This window comes from Chaetodon auriga, chromosome 15 (genome assembly GCF_051107435.1).
Source record: "Chaetodon auriga isolate fChaAug3 chromosome 15, fChaAug3.hap1, whole genome shotgun sequence".
Classification (NCBI taxonomy): Eukaryota; Metazoa; Chordata; class Actinopteri; order Chaetodontiformes; family Chaetodontidae; genus Chaetodon; species Chaetodon auriga.
Genome location: NC_135088.1, coordinates 179460 through 199741, shown reverse-complemented (window position 1 = coordinate 199741; position 20282 = coordinate 179460). Strand labels below are relative to the sequence as shown.

Here is a 20282-nt window from a genome sequence, read left to right as displayed (position 1 = left end):
CTATCTGACTCAGTCCCACACGCACATCGTCCTGCTGCCCCGAAAAGGACTAAAGCACCACATTGATTAATCCACCACTAGAAATAGTCCCCAACAAAGGCACTATTTCCTCCTGTTCATTTGAAACTACAATGATCAGCTGTTTTAGGGAATTACTGAACCTTTTTTAAAACAAAACTATATTTTTGTGAGGTGTTTTCAATAGGAACCAATGGGCTAACAGCTGAAGTCAGAAAGCATTGAGAGACAGAAGAACGTTTGTTTGGGTCTTTACATGGGATTTGTTGACAAGAATAAATACATAAAATAAGTCCAGGTTGGTCTCAGGGAAACTGTTCCCTCAAGTTAGTAATTTGTCTGTCCAGTAAACTTACTTTATTCTCCGATTTAATAATCCTGCAATTAATTTAGTGCCAAGTTGTCGCCTTCTCTCCGTCTGTCTCGCTGTGGACTCAGTGGGTTTTTTTTGTTTGTTTTTTTTTACACAGTAACTGATTGACTTTAAAAAGGGCTTCCTGGAAACTTTGTGCCCCTTTTGTGTCGCCGGGCTACACTTCCCATCTTCAAAAACGTTCATACCTGCTCATCTTTGATTTCCAGAATCCTTTAATGGTTTCTCTTTTTCCTGATTGAAACAAAGATGGCGGCCTGAAATGACTCCTTGCTTGATTTGTACAACGTGAATCAAAAAAAAAACAAGTATTATCAATCATACTAGTATATCCTCCTGAGACCCAGTCTATTCATGTCCTCTGTAGTGGACATTTGGTTTTGGTCTAAACCTTCTGACTCATTTGAGCTACCCTACTAAGTCCTGGTGTGCTCAGTAGAGGACATCCTGGCCTTTCCAATGATACCTCATGTGTTTGGGTGGGATGAGGGGAACTTTGTTTTCATGCTGAGACAAAATGGAGACTGCAGCAAAACTCAAATGCCAGGAAAAGAGAAAAGATAAGTGAACATTGTTAAGATATGGTTTTTTAACTATGGTAATCACACATTTTCTTGTTTATGAACAGGGCAGGAATCATAAAATTGGAGTCAGTGTTAAACGTTCTGTTAGGAAAAATAACTAATGTTATGAATGTTTAATAATAGCGATTTTGTTCAGTAGTTCAACAGAAGAGACAGGCCAGATGTTCAGTTTCATTTAAAAATGGACTGACACTGTTGTTTTCTTGTCAGCCTGTTATGATTTTGTTGTGTTATGGTAAAATCGTTCTGTTAGTCCACTACAGTGGACATGCTGTAAAATCTAAAATAAAAATATTTTTACAAAATTCTAAATTGTGAGTTGTTGTTTTAGCTCCACAGAGGCAGGAAATCAGAAAAAAAAGTAAATTGAAAGATACTTTTTTTTCCCTTGGTTCTCAGGAGGATATGCTGACTTTCTTTCCAATATTTAACTTTTTAAGTATAAAAAGACGCTGTTATATTTGGTTTGTGTTACATGGAGTGTAATAAAATCAATTTGCTAATAACAGCTGCCAAGATCAGGAATTACAGTCACAATTTAAGAATCGGGTTTAAACATTTTTGTTGTGCATCTGATCGAATGCTTTTCCATCCAGAGGGTTCAAAGAGTCTTTGAGGATTCTGGATAAATATCTTCAGAACGCAGGACTTTTATTTCAAACATCGGCATATTTATTTCCAAGAAACCAGGAGCCGTGACTCAAACATTAAGTTCGTAACACAGGACTGGACCGAGGCTACAGGTCGATGCACAATAATTAAATCAAGTTAACATGTTCGTTTGAAGCACTGAAAGCACAAATGACTAATCTGAGTGAATGATTTATCGATTGATTTCCCTCCTGATCACATTGTTTCTTCATATTAAAGCGCCTCTACAGTTTTACACTTTAAAGCAGATGAAGTCAACACTGACCTTTAACTCTACATTATTCTTCATGATAACACAGGACGTAAAAAACTGACACGTTTCTTTTCAGACCGAAGCAGAAACTGACCTGAAAACTAAAACTCGCTGGTGAAAACAGAAGTCTGCTACAAAAGCAACCAAAAAAAAAAAAATGTGACCTGAAGTTCATCGGTCAAAATGTCTTCTTTTTTTTTTCTAAATTAAATCAGTTATTTTAAATTTGGTGGCTTCAATTATTTCTGTCACTTTTGTCAACGTAAAGGATTTGATCCAAAGAAACATTTTCAACCTTTTTGTGTTTCTTACATTTTGAACTTTAAAATGAACACATCGATGCACAGAATCAGGTCCAAGTATTGACGGATGAACGTCAGGTAACAGGAGAGTAACAGAAGAAGAGGAACCTTTATGAAAATAATGACGCTTCTGGATGTTTCTGTAGTCCTGAGAGGCAGCTGAGAGGTCAAAGGTCAGCGGGACAGGAGGGGGAGGTCACTGGAGTTCATGATGAGGCTGGAGTCCAGGTTCAGGCTCTCTGAGGACACAGATCAAGTCTCAAATGTGATGATCTGCAGCTTCTCTTTGATTTAATCGATAATGAAAATTTACAGCGCCACTGTATCTACTGAATGGCAGCAGGTAAAAGAGTGATGCACGAGCGAGGGATCAATAGACAAACAAGGTGAAAAAACAAGAGGAAATAATGAAGAATAAAACACAAACATGAGAAGACAACTACAAAAAGTAAACACTTCAAAGATAAACTCAGCCCGTTGAGACGTGAACATGACGTGATGCTTGTGGAAGTGTTTTGTCTTTCAGTGAACCTCCCTGAGACACTGACCTTGGTCAAAGTTCAGTTTCTTGCTGGAGGAACCATCGCCAAGTCCTTCGATGTCCACCAGGTCGCTGTTCACGTCTGAGTCGTTCAGAGCGCTGAGCGTCACGTCTGCAGGGAGGAGGAGGAGGAGGAGAATGATGAGGAGGAGGAGGAGAATGATGAGGAGGAGAAGGAGGAGGATGATGAGGAGGAAGGGGAGGAGGATGATGAGGAGGAAGAGGAGGAGAATGATGAGGAGGAAGGGGAGGAGGATGATGAGGAGGAGGAGGAGGAGAATGATGAGGAGGAGAAGGAGGATGAGGAGGAGGAGGATGATGAGGAGGAGGAGGAGAATGATGAGGAGGAGGAGGAGAATGATGAGGAGGAGAAGGAGGAGGATGAGGAGGATGATGATGAGGAGGAGGAGGAGGATGATGAGGAGGAAGGGGAGGAGGATGATGAGGAGGAAGAGGAGGAGAATGATGAGGAGGAAGGGGAGGAGGATGATGAGGAGGAAGGGGAGGAGGATGATGAGGAGGAGGAGGAGGAGAATGATGAGGAGGAGAAGGAGGATGAGGAGGAGGAGGATGATGAGGGGGAAGAGGAGGAGGATGATGAGGAGGAGGAGAATAATGAGGAGGAGAAGGAGGAGTGTCACCGTCATGTCTAAATCTCATTGGTCAGAAGTCACTTCCTACCATTTCTCCGTTTCTCACCTGCAGTCTTCTGTTTCTTAATGGGTGGGGCCAAAGTGGGGCTGTTCTGCATGCCCGTCGCCATGACGACTTGCGAGGTCGGCACGGCGATCATGGCGGGAGCTGCAGGAGCCGGCGTCGGCGTCATGGTGACAGTGGTTTTCTTGACGGTCTTCTTTGGGGATTCAGAGGAAATAGGGACTCTGCTATCCTCATACAACTTCCTCTTGACCGTGCTCTTTATCTGAGCTCTGCAGAAGAAGAAGAACACGACAAAGGGTTAACACCTGGTTTACAGGTTCTATCTGTTTCCTAACAACAGTTAGTCAGCAGATGTAGTTCAAGCAAAGATCAAACCTGACAACCCCACAACATATTCAGAGGGTTTGGTGCAGGATTATTTATTCCCTTTCTTGCTGAGAGTTAGATGTTCAGATTGATACCTCATGTGTACAGTAAACATGAAACCAGCAGCTGGTTAGCTTAGCTTAGCATAAAGACTAGAAACAAAGCCACCAGGAAGTGCACCGAGCTTTGAAGCCAATTTGACATAGTGGCCAAACTGTATACTTACATGGTTTTCACCTCAACTGAAGGTGAATCCTTAAGCGTTTAGAAAAGCCATTAAAAAGAGCCTAAAGACACAACGAATAATAGACGAACAGCTCCTTTATGACAGGCAGACTCACACAGTGCGCTCTTTGATGACAGTGCTGATGTTGTTCAGGTCGTCTCCAAATCGACGCACCGCCAAACGCAGCATCTCGATCTCTGTCTCTGTCCATTTGGCTCTAAGGACGAAGACACTTTATACTCAAAACACGGAGAGGACGTCTGCATCTGTTTCTGTCTCTGCCAGCATTTACAGCTCAGCACACAATCATTGCTCACGTGATAAATTACTGAACAATTAACTTGCATTGATCAATGTGTCCCTTGATTAATAATGTCATCACTGAAGGCAACATTGATTACAAAACAAATTACTGTACGATAACATTTCTTGAGCTTTATCACAAACATGAACACACCACACTGTGATCACAGTCTGAACTCCTACACTCGCATTCACTCAGCTAGGGTGGACGACATGTCCATGACGGTTTGTGTAACTTCACATCAAGGTAACAGTATACATCGAGATGCAGTCGTTCTTCTGTAAATTCAGTTAAGAAATGGTTGTGTGTGTCTCACCCTGCAGGGCTGGAGTCTGACACAGGGTGCAGCTGCATGGTCAGCTCTCCCAGCTTGGTGAAGGCAGCTCCTGCTGCTGAGAAAATCTCACCCACCTGCAGTGAAGAGCATTGCGTGATGGTTTGGTTAATTAAGGGCAACATTACAGGTTGAAATAAAAACTTTTGCTGCTTTAGTTTTCACATAACCGAATATCATCATTATAAGGGTTCACCCCACAGCTCGTTAGTACAAGTATTCAGTAAAGTTTGGATTTCTATTTTAGAAATACATGTTTGGTGCACTAACTGTATGCTGAATCTACCTCTGGACTTTATCCATACATAATCAAAAAAGGTAAAGCACTTTTCGTGACGTTTATATTTGTGCTATAAGCAAAGTTGTTAAATTGACAGATTTCTGAGTGGAGTTTTGTGTACAGGTGTGTGATCTGCTCTCTTAACAGTCAAGATTCCCTTTGATGCACACTGTCCGTACTCTCACAAGTGAGCCTACAATAAGCAGATCAGAACTTACCTTCGCAGAGGCAGACGTCATTTTAATAAAGGTGCTGAAGCTCTTTTCTTTAAACTTGTTCTTCAGTCAGAACAATCACACGAATATATACGGCTAGCCGCTAGCTAAAGTTAGCTTCTGTAACGTTAGCTAGCTCGTTGTGGTTAGCAGGCTTCCATTGAGACCTCGAAAATGCTTGGAAAAAAATCAAAGCATTGGAAAATCTTCATCCGATTAGACGCCGTGAATCCTTCAGTGTACTTAATATATTACATATTAGGAAGAAACAAATACAGATATCGTACAACAAAGGTAGAAAGGATAAAGGAAATGTTGCGCGACTTTGGAAGTTGCACGCCATTGGTCAGTCTTAGGGGAAAAGGCGGGGCGTGTCGCATTGGACATTTTCATTGGTGTCTGTGCTGTGGATCACGATAGATCTCGACATTCACCGAGTACAACCGAGTGATGAGGATCAGCTGACTATGAAGCACTGACGTCCTTCGATGGAGCGTTTCTCAGTTTAGTGAATCAAAAATATATCCAGCTTCTGATTGTTTGACAAGTCCGGACATTGACATGCCGTCGCTTCTCTTCTGCGGGCCGAAGATGGCCGCGTGCGGAATAGTGATCAGTATCTGGGGAGTCATCATGCTGGTAAGACAAATGGAGCTCTGGCAGGGGAGCCGACTATTTCCTTGAATTGCAACGTTACTGATTAGCTAGCAAACCGCTCGCAGGGACGAAAGTTTTTTTTTCATTCAGAATACATATCGGATATCTTCCACGCTAAACTTTATAATTTCGTGTGTCTGAAGTTCGCGAGACACTTAAAATGATGAAAATCAAATCGTCTGTCGCAAAGTAATCGTGAAACGTATATTTGTGTCGGGCAAATAGACGGAGCCCAAGTAGGCCAAGCTAAATGTACTGTACGTTAGCTGATATTGCACCAGTAATCAATTACGTCCACAGCTAGTTCGATCATTTAGGCTGTACTGAACATCTGTGCCTTTGTAATTAACTAAAGTGTTCAAAAAAAAAAAAAAAAAAAGAAAATCAGTTGGAAACGAATCACGTGACTCTTATTTTTGCACTCGTGACGTTTCAGAGCAGGAAGTCAGTTTTTCCACTAATGAAATTCTTTAGTCAGATACAATAAGATCAGATAGTGGAGGTAGGAAACATACTCATCTCATAATAGAACTCTGTTAATCCCTAAGGGACATTACAATTCTGCAGCAGCCACTTAAGCTGCTGCAGAAATAAGTGAAACAAATACAAACAGAAGGCCAAATTGCTTAAATTGTTAGTCATTAAGTCTTTTTGTTGATTGTCAGATTACTTCAGATGTAATTTGCAGCGCTTCAGGAGAGTTTTGAGAAAATGTGAATATTTGTTTCTGAGAGGAAGCTGATGATTGACTAGTAGTGTTACACATTCAAATCATCATCAGCTGCTTCTAACTTCTGCTTTACTGCTTCCGTGTCTGCGGCTTCATGTTGAGAGAAACTGTTGTTTTCTTCCAGGCCATGTTGGGAATCTTCTTCAGCGCGAAGTCGGCCGTGCTGATCGAAGACGTGCCGTTCACTGAGGAGGACATTCGCAACGAGTGAGTGTCAGAGCAGCAAATTAAACAAACACATTAATCAACAGGAGGTATCTTGGATTACGGGTGTGTTAAAATAGAGCCTGACCATTATATAAAGCTGGGCTATTACGAGCCTATCACATACATCAGTCCGTCAGAGGAAACGTGGGAAATTATTGCATTTCTTCATCAAAACTGATTGTGATGTTTGACTGTATATTATCAGATTTTTATATATTTAAATTGTTATATTTTATGTTCTTATTTTAGTAGATGTGTCATGCACCAATTTCACCAGAACAAATTCCTCGTATGTGTAAAAGCGTACTTGGCAATAAAGCTTTTTCTGATTCTTTTGGTATTAAATTTCACTCTCAGAGTATGTGACTTTAATTAAAGGTGTGACGGATGTAGATGCGGTAACTTGCCTCCTCTTCTCTCCTGCAGTAAAAATCCACCTCAGAACATCTACGCTCTGTACAACCAGGTCGGGATCAACTGCTTCATCGCCGCCGGCATCTATGTGGCGGTGGGTGCTGTGTCGCTCTGCCAGGTCCGACTCAACAAACGGCAGGAGTACATGGTCACATAAACAGCTGCAGCGGTGACCTGACCTCTGACCTCTGACCCCTGACAACCCGAGGACCTGACATTAGCAGCTGGAGGTCATTTTCTGTCCATAAAGTTTACGTTACAGTGTCACACAACTTCCTTTAGAGCAGACCAATCAGCAGCTGACTCACCAACGAGTCATTTAAATCTCAGTTTGGGGCGATCTGATTGGCTAAGATGTTAACATAGTCAAGGCAGATGGTCAGGCAGCACCTGAATTATTTATTTTAAGTTTAAATCTTTGTTGTGTTTGTTGTCTGCTGTGGTGTTTGTTGTTGTTGTTGCTGTTGTATGAAATGTTGCATAATTCCTTTAAACTGTTCTTTCATGAAAATGACCAAATGTTAATTCAGTTTGCTTCAAAACTCCTGGACATCGCATTTATTTCATCACTGAATTAGTTTTAAATTAAGGGGAAAATGAGAAATTAATTCATCTTCATTTTCATCAATTTTCTGTCAGCTGGTTGAACATCTTAATAATGCTTTATTATTATTATAATAATGAATGAACAGTCAGTCAGAGTCAGTTTTATCATTTTATATAATCTCCATCACTGTTTCTGATGTTTGTACCTGTTGAAGCAAACTGAAATAAACACATCAAGGTGTCGATTCCACAGAGCTGCAGATATGAAACCAACTTTCAGAAGAAATACAAATGTTAAAATACAGGTGTGTTCAGGCTGTTTGTAATTAATAGTACTGTGGATCAAATACAAAGGTGTTTAATGTGACAAAATTATGGTGGATAACCCTTTGCAATAAAGTGTGTGTGTGTGTGTGTGTTTAAAAACTAAAAGATCAGTCTTTTTTTTTTGTTGAAATTGTTCTTAATTTGCATGAAGATTAGTGTGAAGTCTTCTGCAGAGTACATTTAAGTGAAGAAGTGCCCCCCACTTATTCACCGGGAACTCAAACTATTTTCTTTAATTTTGATTTAAGTTCAACAGTAAATGTTGAATCTGGAAGCCGTTCTGATGGGTTTAAACTTCAGCCAGTTAAGGCGATGATGTCCAGAGTAGAAGGTACACTATATTGCCAAAAGTATTGGCTCACCTGCCTTGACTCACATATGAACTTAAATGACATCCCATTCTTCATCCATAGGGTTTAATATGACGTTGGTCCACCCTTTGCAGCTATAACAGCTTCAACTCTTCTGGGAAGGCTTTCCATAAGGTTTAGGAGTGTGTTTATGGGAATTTTTGACCCTTCTTCCAGAAGCGCATTTATGAGGTCAGACATTGATGTTGGACGAGAAGGCCTGGCTCTCAGTCTCCACTGTAATTCATCCCAAAGGTGTTCTATCCGGTTGAGGTCAGGACTCTGTGCAGGCCAGTGAAGTTCATCCACACCAAACCCTCTCATCCATGTCTTTATGGACCTTGCTTTGTGCACTGGTGCACAGTCGTGTTGGAACAGGAAGGGGCCATCCCCAAACTGTTCTCACAAAGTTGGGAGCTTGGAATAGTCCAAAATCTCTTGGTACCCTGAAGCATTCAGAGCTCCTTTCACTGGAACTAAGGGGCCAAGTCCAGGTCCTGAACAACAGCCCCACACAATAACCCCCCCTCCACCAAACTTTACACTTTGCACAATGCAGTCAGACAAGTTTTAAGGTGCTTTTATTAGTTTTTAAGTGTCTTAATGGTCTTGGGCCATCTTATTTATCTGACCTGCTTTTATCATATCAGCCCTCGCGGATCCTGAGGTCCTCTGGCACCGACCTTTTAATTGTTCCAAGGGTTCGGACCAAAACCCACGGGGAGGCGGCATTCAGCCATTATGGTCCAAAGCTTTGGAACAGCCTGCCGGAGGGCATCAGGACCGCAGAGACCGTTGATGTTTTTAAAAGGAGGCTCAAGACTCACCTTTTTAGTTTGGCTTTTAATTGATTTCTTTTACTCTTTTAATTCAGACCTGTTTTACCCTAGCCTATTGTCTTTTAGCTTTTAGGTCCTTTTTTACTCTATTTTAGGTCTTTTATTCTATTGTCTTTTATGTTTTAGGTCTTTTTTTATTCTATTGTCTTTTAGGTTTCAGGTCTTTTTATCCCATTGTCTTTTATGTTTTAGCTGCAGTGCTTCCTCATGGGGGGCCTCCACACTGGGAGGTGTGTCTGGTCTGCCCACCGGGGCATCGTCCTGGGGACCCCTCGGGCCCGGAGGACTGGGGGGCTCTGCCCTGTGTGTAGAGTCCACCCCGGTCTGCCCGAGTCGGGGGACCAGGGGGCTCTGCACTATGTGTGGGGTCCATCCTGGTCTATCTGGGTCGGGGGTCTCTGTTGCGGCGGCGCTCCCTGTGGCCGTGGGCTGTGATCCCTTGAAGTGTGGATGAGCAGTGGATGTGGATGCAGGTGCTCGGCCATGAAAACCCATTCCACGAGACTTTCTACGCACTGTTCTTGAGCTAATCTGAGGGCCACATGAAGTTTGGAGGTCTGTAGTGATAGTCTCTGCAGAAGGTTGGGATCTCTGTGCACGATGGGCTTCAGCATCTGCTGACCCCGCTCCGTCATTTTACGTGGCCGACCACTTCGTGGCTGAGTTGCTGTCATTCCCAAACGCCTCCACTTTGTTATAATACCACTGACAGTTAACTGTAGAATATTTAGGAGCAAGGAAATTTCATGACTTGTTGCACAGGTGACATCCTATCACAGTACCACGCTGGAATTCACTGAGCTCCTGAGAGCGAGCCATTCTTTCACAAGTGTTTGTAGAAACAGTCTGCATGCCTTGGTGCTTGATTTTATACACCTGTGGCCATGGAAGTGATTGGAACACCTGATTTCAATTATTTGGATGGGTGAGTGAATACTTATGGCAATATAGTGTTAGTTGAGGATGGTTGTACAAAAACTCTGACAAAGATTAAAATATTAGACATCATGTCACCACTCAAACACTATCTGTAAAGTAACTTTAGATTTTAAAGTAATGGGGTAAAAAGTATTTTTCCCTCAGAATTGCAGTAGAGTTGAAGTATTAAGTAGTAGAAAGTGGTTAGACTCATGTACAAGTCCCTCAAAATTGTACTAAGTACATTTTGTTAATACTATACTTGTGTAAATGTAGCGCCCTCTAGACGTCACGCCTATATTAGGAGGTGTGCTCCCCAGATTCTTTCATTTTAAGAAATCGCTTTCTTCGTACTTCAGTAGTACTGCAGGTAAGTAACTGTGCTATGACACCCTGTTTTATGAACTGTACTATTAATTACAATGATAGGTGTTATTTTCTTACCAAAGTGTACTCTCTTGCAGATAAACTCTCTAACAAAAACTCACCCAAAATTCAGGTTATAGAGCAAGATAACCAAAAGGATGGCAACTGGTATGAATTTCTTATTTACTCAATAGCATTCAATAATAAAACATTTGAATAATGAAAATAAAAAAGAAAAACACACACACACACACACAAAATGTAATTTCAGTTACTCCCAATGTTTCAAAGAAAAAAATCAGCACATATCAACTATGGCACTTATTATTCACTGACATAAAGCCGGCACTCTTTCTTTAAGTAAATGGAAATAAAATGAAACACAATGCAATGATAAGGGTACCCTTTAATCAGTTCAACCGTTGCAGGCCTGAGTCGATGCTGGAAGCAGAGTAGCCTCACACCAACATGGCTGCTTCGCGCATGGCGCAGACCAAAAAAAAAAAAAAAAACATCAACCGGTGACATTGAACTCACTGTAGTGATGGGCACGCCAGTTCTTTTAGATGTACTGAATCACTAGAATCAGTTCACTAGAAAGATTCGTTCAAAAGATTCGTTCACTGAATCACCGAATCATTCAGTGCTTGGCAGGAGGAGCCTGCGACTCCTGAACTGATATACGGCTGAACGGTTCAAGTTTCAGTTCAGTTCATAGCTTCCAGGACCGGGAGACGAGAGTGTTGTGACTGTGTTGCTTTGACAAACACATTTGTAAATATAAAACTATATATAACTATATTATAAATCATGATGTTTTAAGTGTCCTATCCTATGGTATGCTATTTAACTGGTCTACTCGGCAAATTGGGCTCAGTGAGTGATCCGTTCACTGAACGTATACCCCACAGTACATTCAGTGAAGGATTCATACTGAATATGCACCGTTCCCTCGCAAATTGTCGCAATGAGATGATCAGACAGTCACGCGTTTTCTCAAACTGCGGGTTTTATACACTATTTGTTACATGCTGTGTCCTATTGTACTGTTGTTGCGGTGGCAAATTTAGCAGAGTTTAAAAAAAAAGTTAGTTTTCTCCGAGGTACACTTGAACACAACACACCCCTATCTCCCTCCGTCGCTCCTCATTACTGCCAGCATAACGTTTTAAGTTTGTTTATCTGGAAACTAAATCTGTTAAAACAACGGGGAACAACGGTCGCCATGAAAGTGTATCCCTCAGAGGAAAATGCTTCAGGAGAGTGTAGTTCACTGAGTGATTTATATAGCAAGCCGTTCCTGCCAGAAATACGCCACATTCAGTCGCGTTTCAACTTCATTACGGTGTAAAAAAACGGCGTTGTTTTTGCGCATTACGGCGTAAAAAACGGCGTAAAATCTGAAAAAAAACGGCGTTTTTTACGCCGTAATGAAGTTGAAACGTGACTGAATGTGGCGTATTTCTGGCAGGAACGGCTTGCCATGGATTCATGCGTCGGTGACGCGACGCAGTCGGCGCGCGCGGTCCCTCCCTCAAGTGATTCGTTCGTTTCTCAGTTCAGTTGAACTGTCAGCAGCACCGCCTGCTGACAGTTCGTTCGTCAAGTGATTCGTTCGTTTCTCAGTTCAGTTGAACTGTCAGCAGCGCCACCTGCTGACAGTTCACTTTCTCAGTTCAGTTGAACTGTCAAGTGATTCGTTCCTTTCTCAGTTCAGTTGAACTGTCAGCAGCGCCGCCTGCTGACAGTTCGTTCGTCAAGTGATTCGTTCGTTTCTCAGTTCAGTTGGAGAACGAACTGTCAGGCGGCGCTGCTGACAGTTCGTTCGTCAGCAGGCGGCGCTGCTGACAGTTCAACTGAACTGAGAAACGAACGAATCACTTGAGGAAGTGATTCAGTTCAGTACGTTCACTTAAAAGATTCGTTCTTTTGAACGAAACGTTCGCGAACGAGACAACACTAACTCACTGCACTGGAATCGTCCAAGTCCGTCTGCTCCGACAGCGGTCTGCTCGAACACGGTCCCTCGACGACGAATCACTCCAGCCACACGTTCTGTCTTTTTTTCAAACACACTACGATGCAAGTAGCTCCTGCACCTCCGTTACCACGGGGACAGCCGTCGACTTCGCCGAACGAGAGTGCTGGGTTAGCTTCTCTGTGGCTACGTGACTTCAGGCTAACCTTAGCTAGGTTAACTGTAGCTGTGCTGCGCGTAGAGTATTTCTGTCCGCGTCCGCCCCGTTTCAACTCGACAACACGCTAAATTCACTGCACACTTACTCAGAGATGTTCTGGCTGATATCTCTTGTGCGCCAGCTCCAACCACTGTCAAGTGCAAAGCCTTTTTTCTGGCCACCATGAAACTTTGTCCGCTCTGCTCTCTCCTCCTCGCTCCCTCGTGTCGTCTCCCTCGTGAGGTCTCGTCCTTCTCTTCCGGCCGACTCCCTTGCCGAATCCACCCGACCTCCAACCTCGATCACCGATTGGATACATCTTACAACAAGTAAACTCAAAATAAAATATATTTTCACTTGTAAATATTACTTTCCACATTCTTTTACACAAAAATATACATTTGTTACATGAAATATGAAAATAAAACAATTATGACAAATAAATAAAATGAATGCTTTTCTTTTCAAATTATTTATCTATTTATATTTTTAACCGGGTTACATAAAAATGCAAATGGAGTTGGACTTTTTCCACCACAGACTGAGGCTAAACTTCTAGCCATCGTTATTGGAAAGCTGCATTAGCTTACATGCTAACAGCACAACACTACAAACTATATCTGTTTGTGCGCACACGAAAGTGAAAGTGCGTGTGTGCCTCAGTGTCTGAGATTCTGGGCGGGAAAGCGGGCGAAACCATTGTTCACTGGAGGGGTGTACTGTGACTTTGAATCTGGGTGTTATGAGAATAAACGGTCAAAGTAGGCAAAAAATAAAATATTTGATGATCAAAAATCTCTCTTGGCATATATTTTAGGATTCATTATTGATGAGCAGGGTGACAAGCAGATCAGTAAATCATTAGTGTTTGTTACCTTCTTAACTGCAACCCAGAAAAAAAAAAAAAAAAACATTAAAGTTTTCCTGTTTGCCACCAAGAGCGTCTCTGGCTGCTAACAGCCCTCAAACATTAAGGAAGAAAACGCTGTGTTTGAAGAAAAGGGCAAAGTAACTATTAAGTAAATGAATTTTGCTAATTTCTTTTTTGAAAAGAAATCAAGTGTGACATAAAAATAAGAAAAACATCGATTGAAACAAACTCTAAGCTCGTGGTTGGAACAAAGGTAAGGTGAGTCGAAGAGGAGCCTAAGGCTGTTTATATTTGTGCTTTATTAGTGACTGATGTGACTCAATGTTATCACTTTTGTTGGACTTATTGCAGCAGAATTTGATATTGAAGGTTGTAAAGTACATGTGGCTCATTTTTTGTGTAGTCTTTACTGGAGGGGTTTGGCTTGTTCAAGGTGTTTATTTGTCAAATGTAAAATTACACGTGTGATGGTTACTGCTGGTTACGACATGTTTGGGCTTCAAGCTTTCCCAACAGAGCAAAAGAAAAACAAATTTTAAAAAGTAGTATCAAAAGACAAAATACTTGGAATATACTGTACGTAATAAAATACTGCTTACCCAGTGTTGGAATGTAACTAAGTACATTTACTCAGGTACTGTACTCAGGGTACCTGTTTGAGGTATTTGTAGTTTGCCTGAGTCGCTTTTCATGCCAATTTCCACCTCAACTCTACTACATCTCAGAGGTAAATATTATACTTTTTACTTACATGCATTTATCTGACAGCTTTTTACACACAAAACATACGAAGAGTATATAATATTAATCTTAGGAATTAAACTTGACAGTTTACACAAGCATAACTGAAACGATTAGTTGATTAATCAATTAGTTGATTCACAGAAAAGTAATTGGTACCCATTTTGATAATAAAAACATTTCATGGTTCCACCTTCACAAATGTGATGAATTCCTTTAAATCATTTTCAGAATTTTAATGTATTTTTAGTAAAAATAAGATAATAAGACAATAAGATGATAGGACTGTTGGTTGGACAAGAACATGGTCATGGTGTCACTTTGGCCTCTGGATTCTCACCATCTTCAGAATGTTTACAAACCAACCAAACAATCGATCGACTAATAGAGAAAATAATCAGCAGGTTAATCCATAATAAAAATAATCATTACTTGCAGTCCTATACAGAATCATTCAAAATGAGCTCCACCTAAACAAACTGTGACAATAAAATCCTGCAGTTACACTAATGATGACTTCCAACACTGCGCTACATACCAATCTTCAAACATATATATAAATAGATATCTCTAACATTTCTCTTCTGTCATCTCTCTACTTGTCACAGATGTCAGATATTCCAGAGGAGGAGTGGAAATCATGTCTGACTTCTATCCTGGAGGAACTCGACACACCACAGTACAATAAGATGCTGGAATATTTGCCAAAAATCCCAAAACGTCAGAAAAGTGAAAAATTCAGAGAAAAGATGCCCCAAAAAATCATTGAGCACTATGGTGTAGAGGGGTCTATTTCTGCAATCAGCGATGCCATGGATAAGATACCAAGGAAGGACCCCAGAATCCAGGACCCACTGCGCCCCTTTGTGGACAAACTGAGGAACAAACATGAAAACAATAGCAAGGGTGAGTTCATATAATAAGTTTTGAATTTCTGTTTTTTTCCTCACTATGATTATTAATAAAAATAATTGAATTAAACAACTGGACTAATCACGACAACTTTTCTTGTTGGATGTTCCAGTTTCATTCGGTACTACCTCTGTTATATCATTGTCAAGCAAAATTCATGTCAACACAGCCACAGTCCAACCAGAAGAGGCTTCACCATTTCTAAAAAAAATGGCAAAAGATCAACTGAATCTGACAAATGATGGACACGACAACCAAAAACTGGAGGTGGTGATGAGAGAACGATGATGCTGGCTGACATCAGTTGTGTTGGAGAAAGGTGATGGAGAGCTGAACAGTTTGAGTTCGTGTTTCAATTTTGTTTCAAATTTCAATTTCAGGGAAGAAGAGGAAACGTGATCAACTGGAGGAGGAAGGAAGGCCTGCAGCAGGTAGGTCAACAGACCAACGGAGCCTACCAGCCGCGAGATCGGCTCCGACATCATTTTAAAATCCCGGCTAGTTTGTTAATTTCACAGCTGTTATCGTCAGTTAAAGGGCTGGTTTTTTTTAGCTACAACCCTGATTCCAAAAAAGTTGGGATGCTGTGTAAAACGTCAATCAATACAGAATGCAATCATTTGCAAACAAACTGTGTTTACTGACAACAGTTTTATAAAGTGTTCCTGAGCTCATGTAGTAATCTCCTTTATCCAATCATGTGTTCACAAAGTAGTGAACCTCGCTCCATCCTTGCTTGTGAATGACTGAGCCTTTCCAGGATGCCCCTTTCATACCCAATCATGATACTATCACCTGTTACCAACGAAGCTTTTCACCTGCGGAATGATCCAAACAGGGGTTTTGGAACATTCCACATCTTTCTCAGTCAGCCACGGTCTCAGAATAAGCAGATATTTACAAAAATAAATGAAGCTGATGAGGTAAAACATTAAATATATCCAACTTTTCTGGAATCAGGGCTGTGAAAGTCCAAATAATGAAATGAAATCGGTAACTAAACAGTGTAGAAACACTGATTGATGTTTGTTTCTCCTGAAGATCAAAAGAAGAGCTGTCACACTGACAAGGTAGGAGCTCTGAAATAAACTTGATGCTGAGTTATTCACCTTGTATGAATTCGTACACACTGACTTATGTGGTGGATATATTAAAATACTTCAAGTACATCATGAGTGACTCTGTACAGCTGAAAATAGTGAGAATGTTACAGCAGTACAATGTTTTACAAAATAAAGGCCAGTAATCATGTTATTTCCTTCATTATTGGGAACTGATCATTGATGAAATGTTTGTTTTCCAGGAGAGAAACACACCTCTGTGGGTAGGTGCTTTTTCTTTCACTTCACACCTTTCATGTTTGTGTTGATGTTGCCTTCATGGAGATTTTTTTCTCTCTGTATGCAGAAGAAATCCATCTGTGATCTCAAATCCAGCAGTGAAGTTCTAGACACGGATGTCATTGCTGGGAAAGTTGTTCAGAAATCCGGTTTGCGCACGTATCAAACCAAAGAGCAAGAGAAAAAGTTTTTCTTTTATCTGGCGGTCGTTGATGAGACAGCCAGCATTAAAGTGATGGTATACGGTAAAATGCGCTATTCACAAATCAAGGAGGGCAAATTCTATCTGTTCAGAAAGCTAATAAGAGATGACAACGGAGTTAAGGTGACCGCTCAGAGCAAAGTGTCCGATACAAACTCTGTTGAAATCCCAGAGAAGCTTGAGATGGAGGCTCGGACACTCATTCATTCTGAGAGACCAGTTTGCTCCATTTCAGAGGCCAAATCATCTGATGACAAGACAGAAGTGAGTGTTGAAGGAACCGTTACAGAGGTGAGAACTCCAATATTCACTCTCTTTTAGCTGTTTTTGGTCTCTACCAACTTCTGAAGGAAATCTGGCTCTTTAGCTGCTAAATGCTCCAATTCACCAGCTAGTCTCAAACTCTGTCTGCACCTGCTGAAGAGGTTGTGTACAGTGGCTTTATCTCTGACAGTGAGAACCGCAGTCTTGGAAACCTTCGGCAACTGTCTAAAGACAATTTAGCCTGTAGGGGCTCCGGAGCTTCCAGTGCAACCAGTGGATAACTGGATCACAGATATTTACCTGTATACAACCAAAGCCATCTCAAACATGATTGGTCAATACAATTGCGACTGCAAAGGAAGACTAGAATGCTTCTGATACCAAAATCTTCTCCCTTTCCTACAGAGTCTGTATTCATATGCATATATCTGTTTTAAGGGCTGATGAGTGGTGAGAGTGAACCAAAACAGTAAAGTTGTTGGTACGGACAGATGATCTTAAATTCACCATAACGCTCCGTAAAGCGGAGTCGAGTTGCAGATTCAGCTGATAATTCTATTGAGTTTCATCACTACCACACACAGACAGGGTGTGCATGAAAAATACAGGAAATATGGAGAGAGAGACGGATCATGTAAGAAAAGGCCGTTGCTGGGGAGGTTACGGGTTATTTGTTACACATCTTACTGCAAATTATTCTGTGTCAGAGACAGACTAATTTTTTAACTCCCATCTGAGCACTGAGACTATTTAGATTCAGCTCAGGCTGGTCAAACAGTACGACAGCTGCAGAGTTCATTGAGCCTGATCCTGCAAACAGCCTCAGCTACAGGTGTGTGCAACATACTGGTTGTGTCCAATCAGATGGTTTGACAGGTATATCGCGCATGTGGCCCCCTCGTCCATCCACCACCCACTTTGAGATGAAAACAGAAAAACTCAGTTCATTTAATGTCCATATACACTTGTTTTCCATTTTCAAGATTGAATAAAAGAATTGAAGGAACAGATGATACACAGACCAACACTAAAAAAGATGGCTTTTGTTGTTTATTTTCCATTTTTTTAATGAAAACTAAGACAATAAAGTGATGATACAAGATGTCCAATCAGAAGTCAGACTGATGGGAATATCAGCCACACCTTGACTGAATAAACTCTGTTTTTAGACATAAGGAAAATGATTCATCTGTGTGCCTTTTTTTCCAGTGTGGTTTTAATTTGTGCTTTTGGTTTGTTCAGATTGATCCTATTGAACAAGTTAAAGTGCAGAGCAAAGAGAGGAAAAAGAGGCAAAGTTTTAAACTAAAAGACGACACCGATTCCATCACGATCTGCATGTGGGGTGAAGAAACCAAGCAATGCAAAGGATTATCAGTTGGAGATGTCATTAAGGTCACCAACATGAAGATCAACAAGTACTATGAAACCGTATCACTCAACTCAACTGGATTCACCCAAATTCACAAGGTAGCTGCAGTGATCTGCTGCTCTCTGACATCACACATCAGACAAAATGTCACTGATAGTCTATTGATAATACATAGCACCTTCCTCACTGCTTAGTTTATGAGCTATTAACTATTAAACAACTTCAAGGTGTTTTTCAGCCTGACTGCTGACTGTTCATGTCAATCCGTCTGATCACAGGTTCAGAGTACTGGCATCCAGAATGTGAGCTTTGAGATTGTAGGAATCATAAAAGCCACGAAGAAGGAGACTCACCTGGAGGCATGCTTCAACCAGCATGTGCACACGTTCGTGGTGGCTTCTCCACTCCTGGCAAAAGCATTTGGCTTCAAACTGGAGGGCGATTATAAAGAGCTGTTCCTTGGTGAGCTGCCGTTCTCAGCAGATGCAGTCATAAAGGGGAATAAAATTGAAAAAATTCAAGCTGCTTAAAAGATGTGAAAGTGTCTCGTTCTGCAGGCTTCCTGTTTACTAATAATGAAATAATTGATGAAAACACATTGGCTCAAAGTCAACTTTTAAGACTGACAGCGATACTTCAGTCGCAGGTGAGCTGTCACCTAGTTACCACAAACTGAGCAGCAAAGCACTGATCACAGACCTGACCAATGTTTGGACTTTTAATCAAACAGCCGTGATGTGATGTTTGTTCCTCGCCACTTCCACGAGATACAAACTGATAATGGTGTCTACGTCTGCAGAACATTTAACAAGAATCACCTGTGAGTCAAATAACGTCTCGTGCTCTTATGGCCGTATGCTGTCGTTCACTTTATTGAAAACCTGTTCTTCTGCTTTTAATTCTCTCTGGGATTCCTACATTTTATTTTTCAAAACTTCTTTCAGCTTGTGACGGAGACTTCATTAATTCATTAGTGACTTAACACAGAAACATGATATTACATCTCAGTGTCCCATCATTTCTGAATCAATGACAGCTTTTTTTAGATTCATGATAATGATACCGTGTGTTTGTTTTTGTTTTGGTTATTGGTTCTAAGTCTATCAGTACAGAATATTGTTACACATTTTCTCCACCTTTTTTTTTTTAAAACGTTTGTTTGGTCTGTTTTTGTTGTGTTGGATGTACGGGTGTAAAAAAAAAAAAATCATTTAAATCATGTTATGTCACTTGTCAGCGTTGATATTATGTTCAATAGGGGGCTCTCTGTAGCCCACACTGATCATCTACTCGCTTTGCCCATTGCCACAACCCACACACATTTTCCCCTACACACACAATCTTTCACCAATATCCCCCCGGACTCAACTTCAAACCCAGACGTGGGTTTCAAAGAACTGCGGGTGGCTAGTGGGTTAAGATTGTGTTTACTCTGAACTTGGGATATCAGAGATTTGGAAGCGTGTGAGCCTCGAGCTGTGCTGTCAGATCTGAAATTTCTTATTGCGCCTCATGATTATTTAATGTGCATAAGACATTGACCAATCACTGCATTACCTTAATGGCCATTCTTATTCCTGGTTTCATATTGATTGACTGTTATCCACTGTATATACTTTCACTTTGTTGTTGTATGTCATTTACCATTTTTTCCACAATATATGGTACCATCCAAAAGCAACCTCAGTCTCTTGTCCACTCACTCCTTGAGCGAAACCTAAACTTCTGGTTACAACTCATTACTGTGTTAGACCTCAGTTGCTACACTTACTTTGTTTTTAATGCATATAAACAACAATAAGTGTTTTTAAATACAAACCTTATTCAGTTTCTTCTTTTATTAAACCTTTTGAAATGATGACCCACGCTCAGCACAGCTAACTACATGTGGATCAGGGCTTCAGTAAATTGATGAGTTGTAGCTGGAAAAAAAAACAGAGAT

At 41.0% G+C, this 20282-nt stretch overlaps 3 protein-coding genes across 4 annotated transcripts; 2 read left to right on the top strand and 1 right to left on the bottom strand.

Moving 5' to 3' along the window:
* Positions 1 to 669: 669 nt before the first annotated feature.
* LOC143333132 (BPTF-associated chromatin complex component 1-like) lies at positions 670 to 5473 on the bottom strand. Its single transcript, XM_076751072.1, has 6 exons — positions 5111 to 5473; positions 4595 to 4689; positions 4090 to 4191; positions 3422 to 3651; positions 2730 to 2834; positions 670 to 2420 (listed from the first exon to the last, which is right to left on the bottom strand). The coding sequence occupies exons 1-6, from the start codon at positions 5129 to 5131 to the stop codon at positions 2356 to 2358; spliced, it is 618 nt and encodes a 205-aa protein (XP_076607187.1). The 5' UTR covers positions 5132 to 5473; the 3' UTR covers positions 670 to 2355.
* A 65-nt stretch (positions 5474 to 5538) lies between these two features.
* On the top strand, positions 5539 to 8072 carry rnasekb (ribonuclease, RNase K b). Its single transcript, XM_076751179.1, has 3 exons — positions 5539 to 5746; positions 6619 to 6701; positions 7128 to 8072. Exons 1-3 carry the CDS (start codon positions 5669 to 5671, stop codon positions 7270 to 7272), a joined length of 306 nt encoding a protein of 101 aa, XP_076607294.1. The 5' UTR covers positions 5539 to 5668; the 3' UTR covers positions 7273 to 8072.
* Positions 8073 to 13568: 5496 nt separating this feature from the next.
* Positions 13569 to 19966, top strand: LOC143332890 (uncharacterized). 2 transcript variants are annotated; one of them, XM_076750725.1, is made up of 8 exons: positions 13569 to 13646; positions 14859 to 15156; positions 15543 to 15593; positions 16204 to 16232; positions 16466 to 16486; positions 16570 to 16995; positions 18211 to 18438; positions 18619 to 19966. In XM_076750725.1, exons 2-8 carry the CDS (start codon positions 14859 to 14861, stop codon positions 18868 to 18870), a joined length of 1305 nt encoding a protein of 434 aa, XP_076606840.1. In that variant the 5' UTR covers positions 13569 to 13646; the 3' UTR covers positions 18871 to 19966. The 2 variants fall into 2 exon arrangements, with proteins under 2 accessions (XP_076606840.1, XP_076606841.1); XM_076750726.1 differs by having other exon boundaries at positions 13587 to 13767.
* The last annotated feature ends 316 nt before the right edge of the window (positions 19967 to 20282 follow it).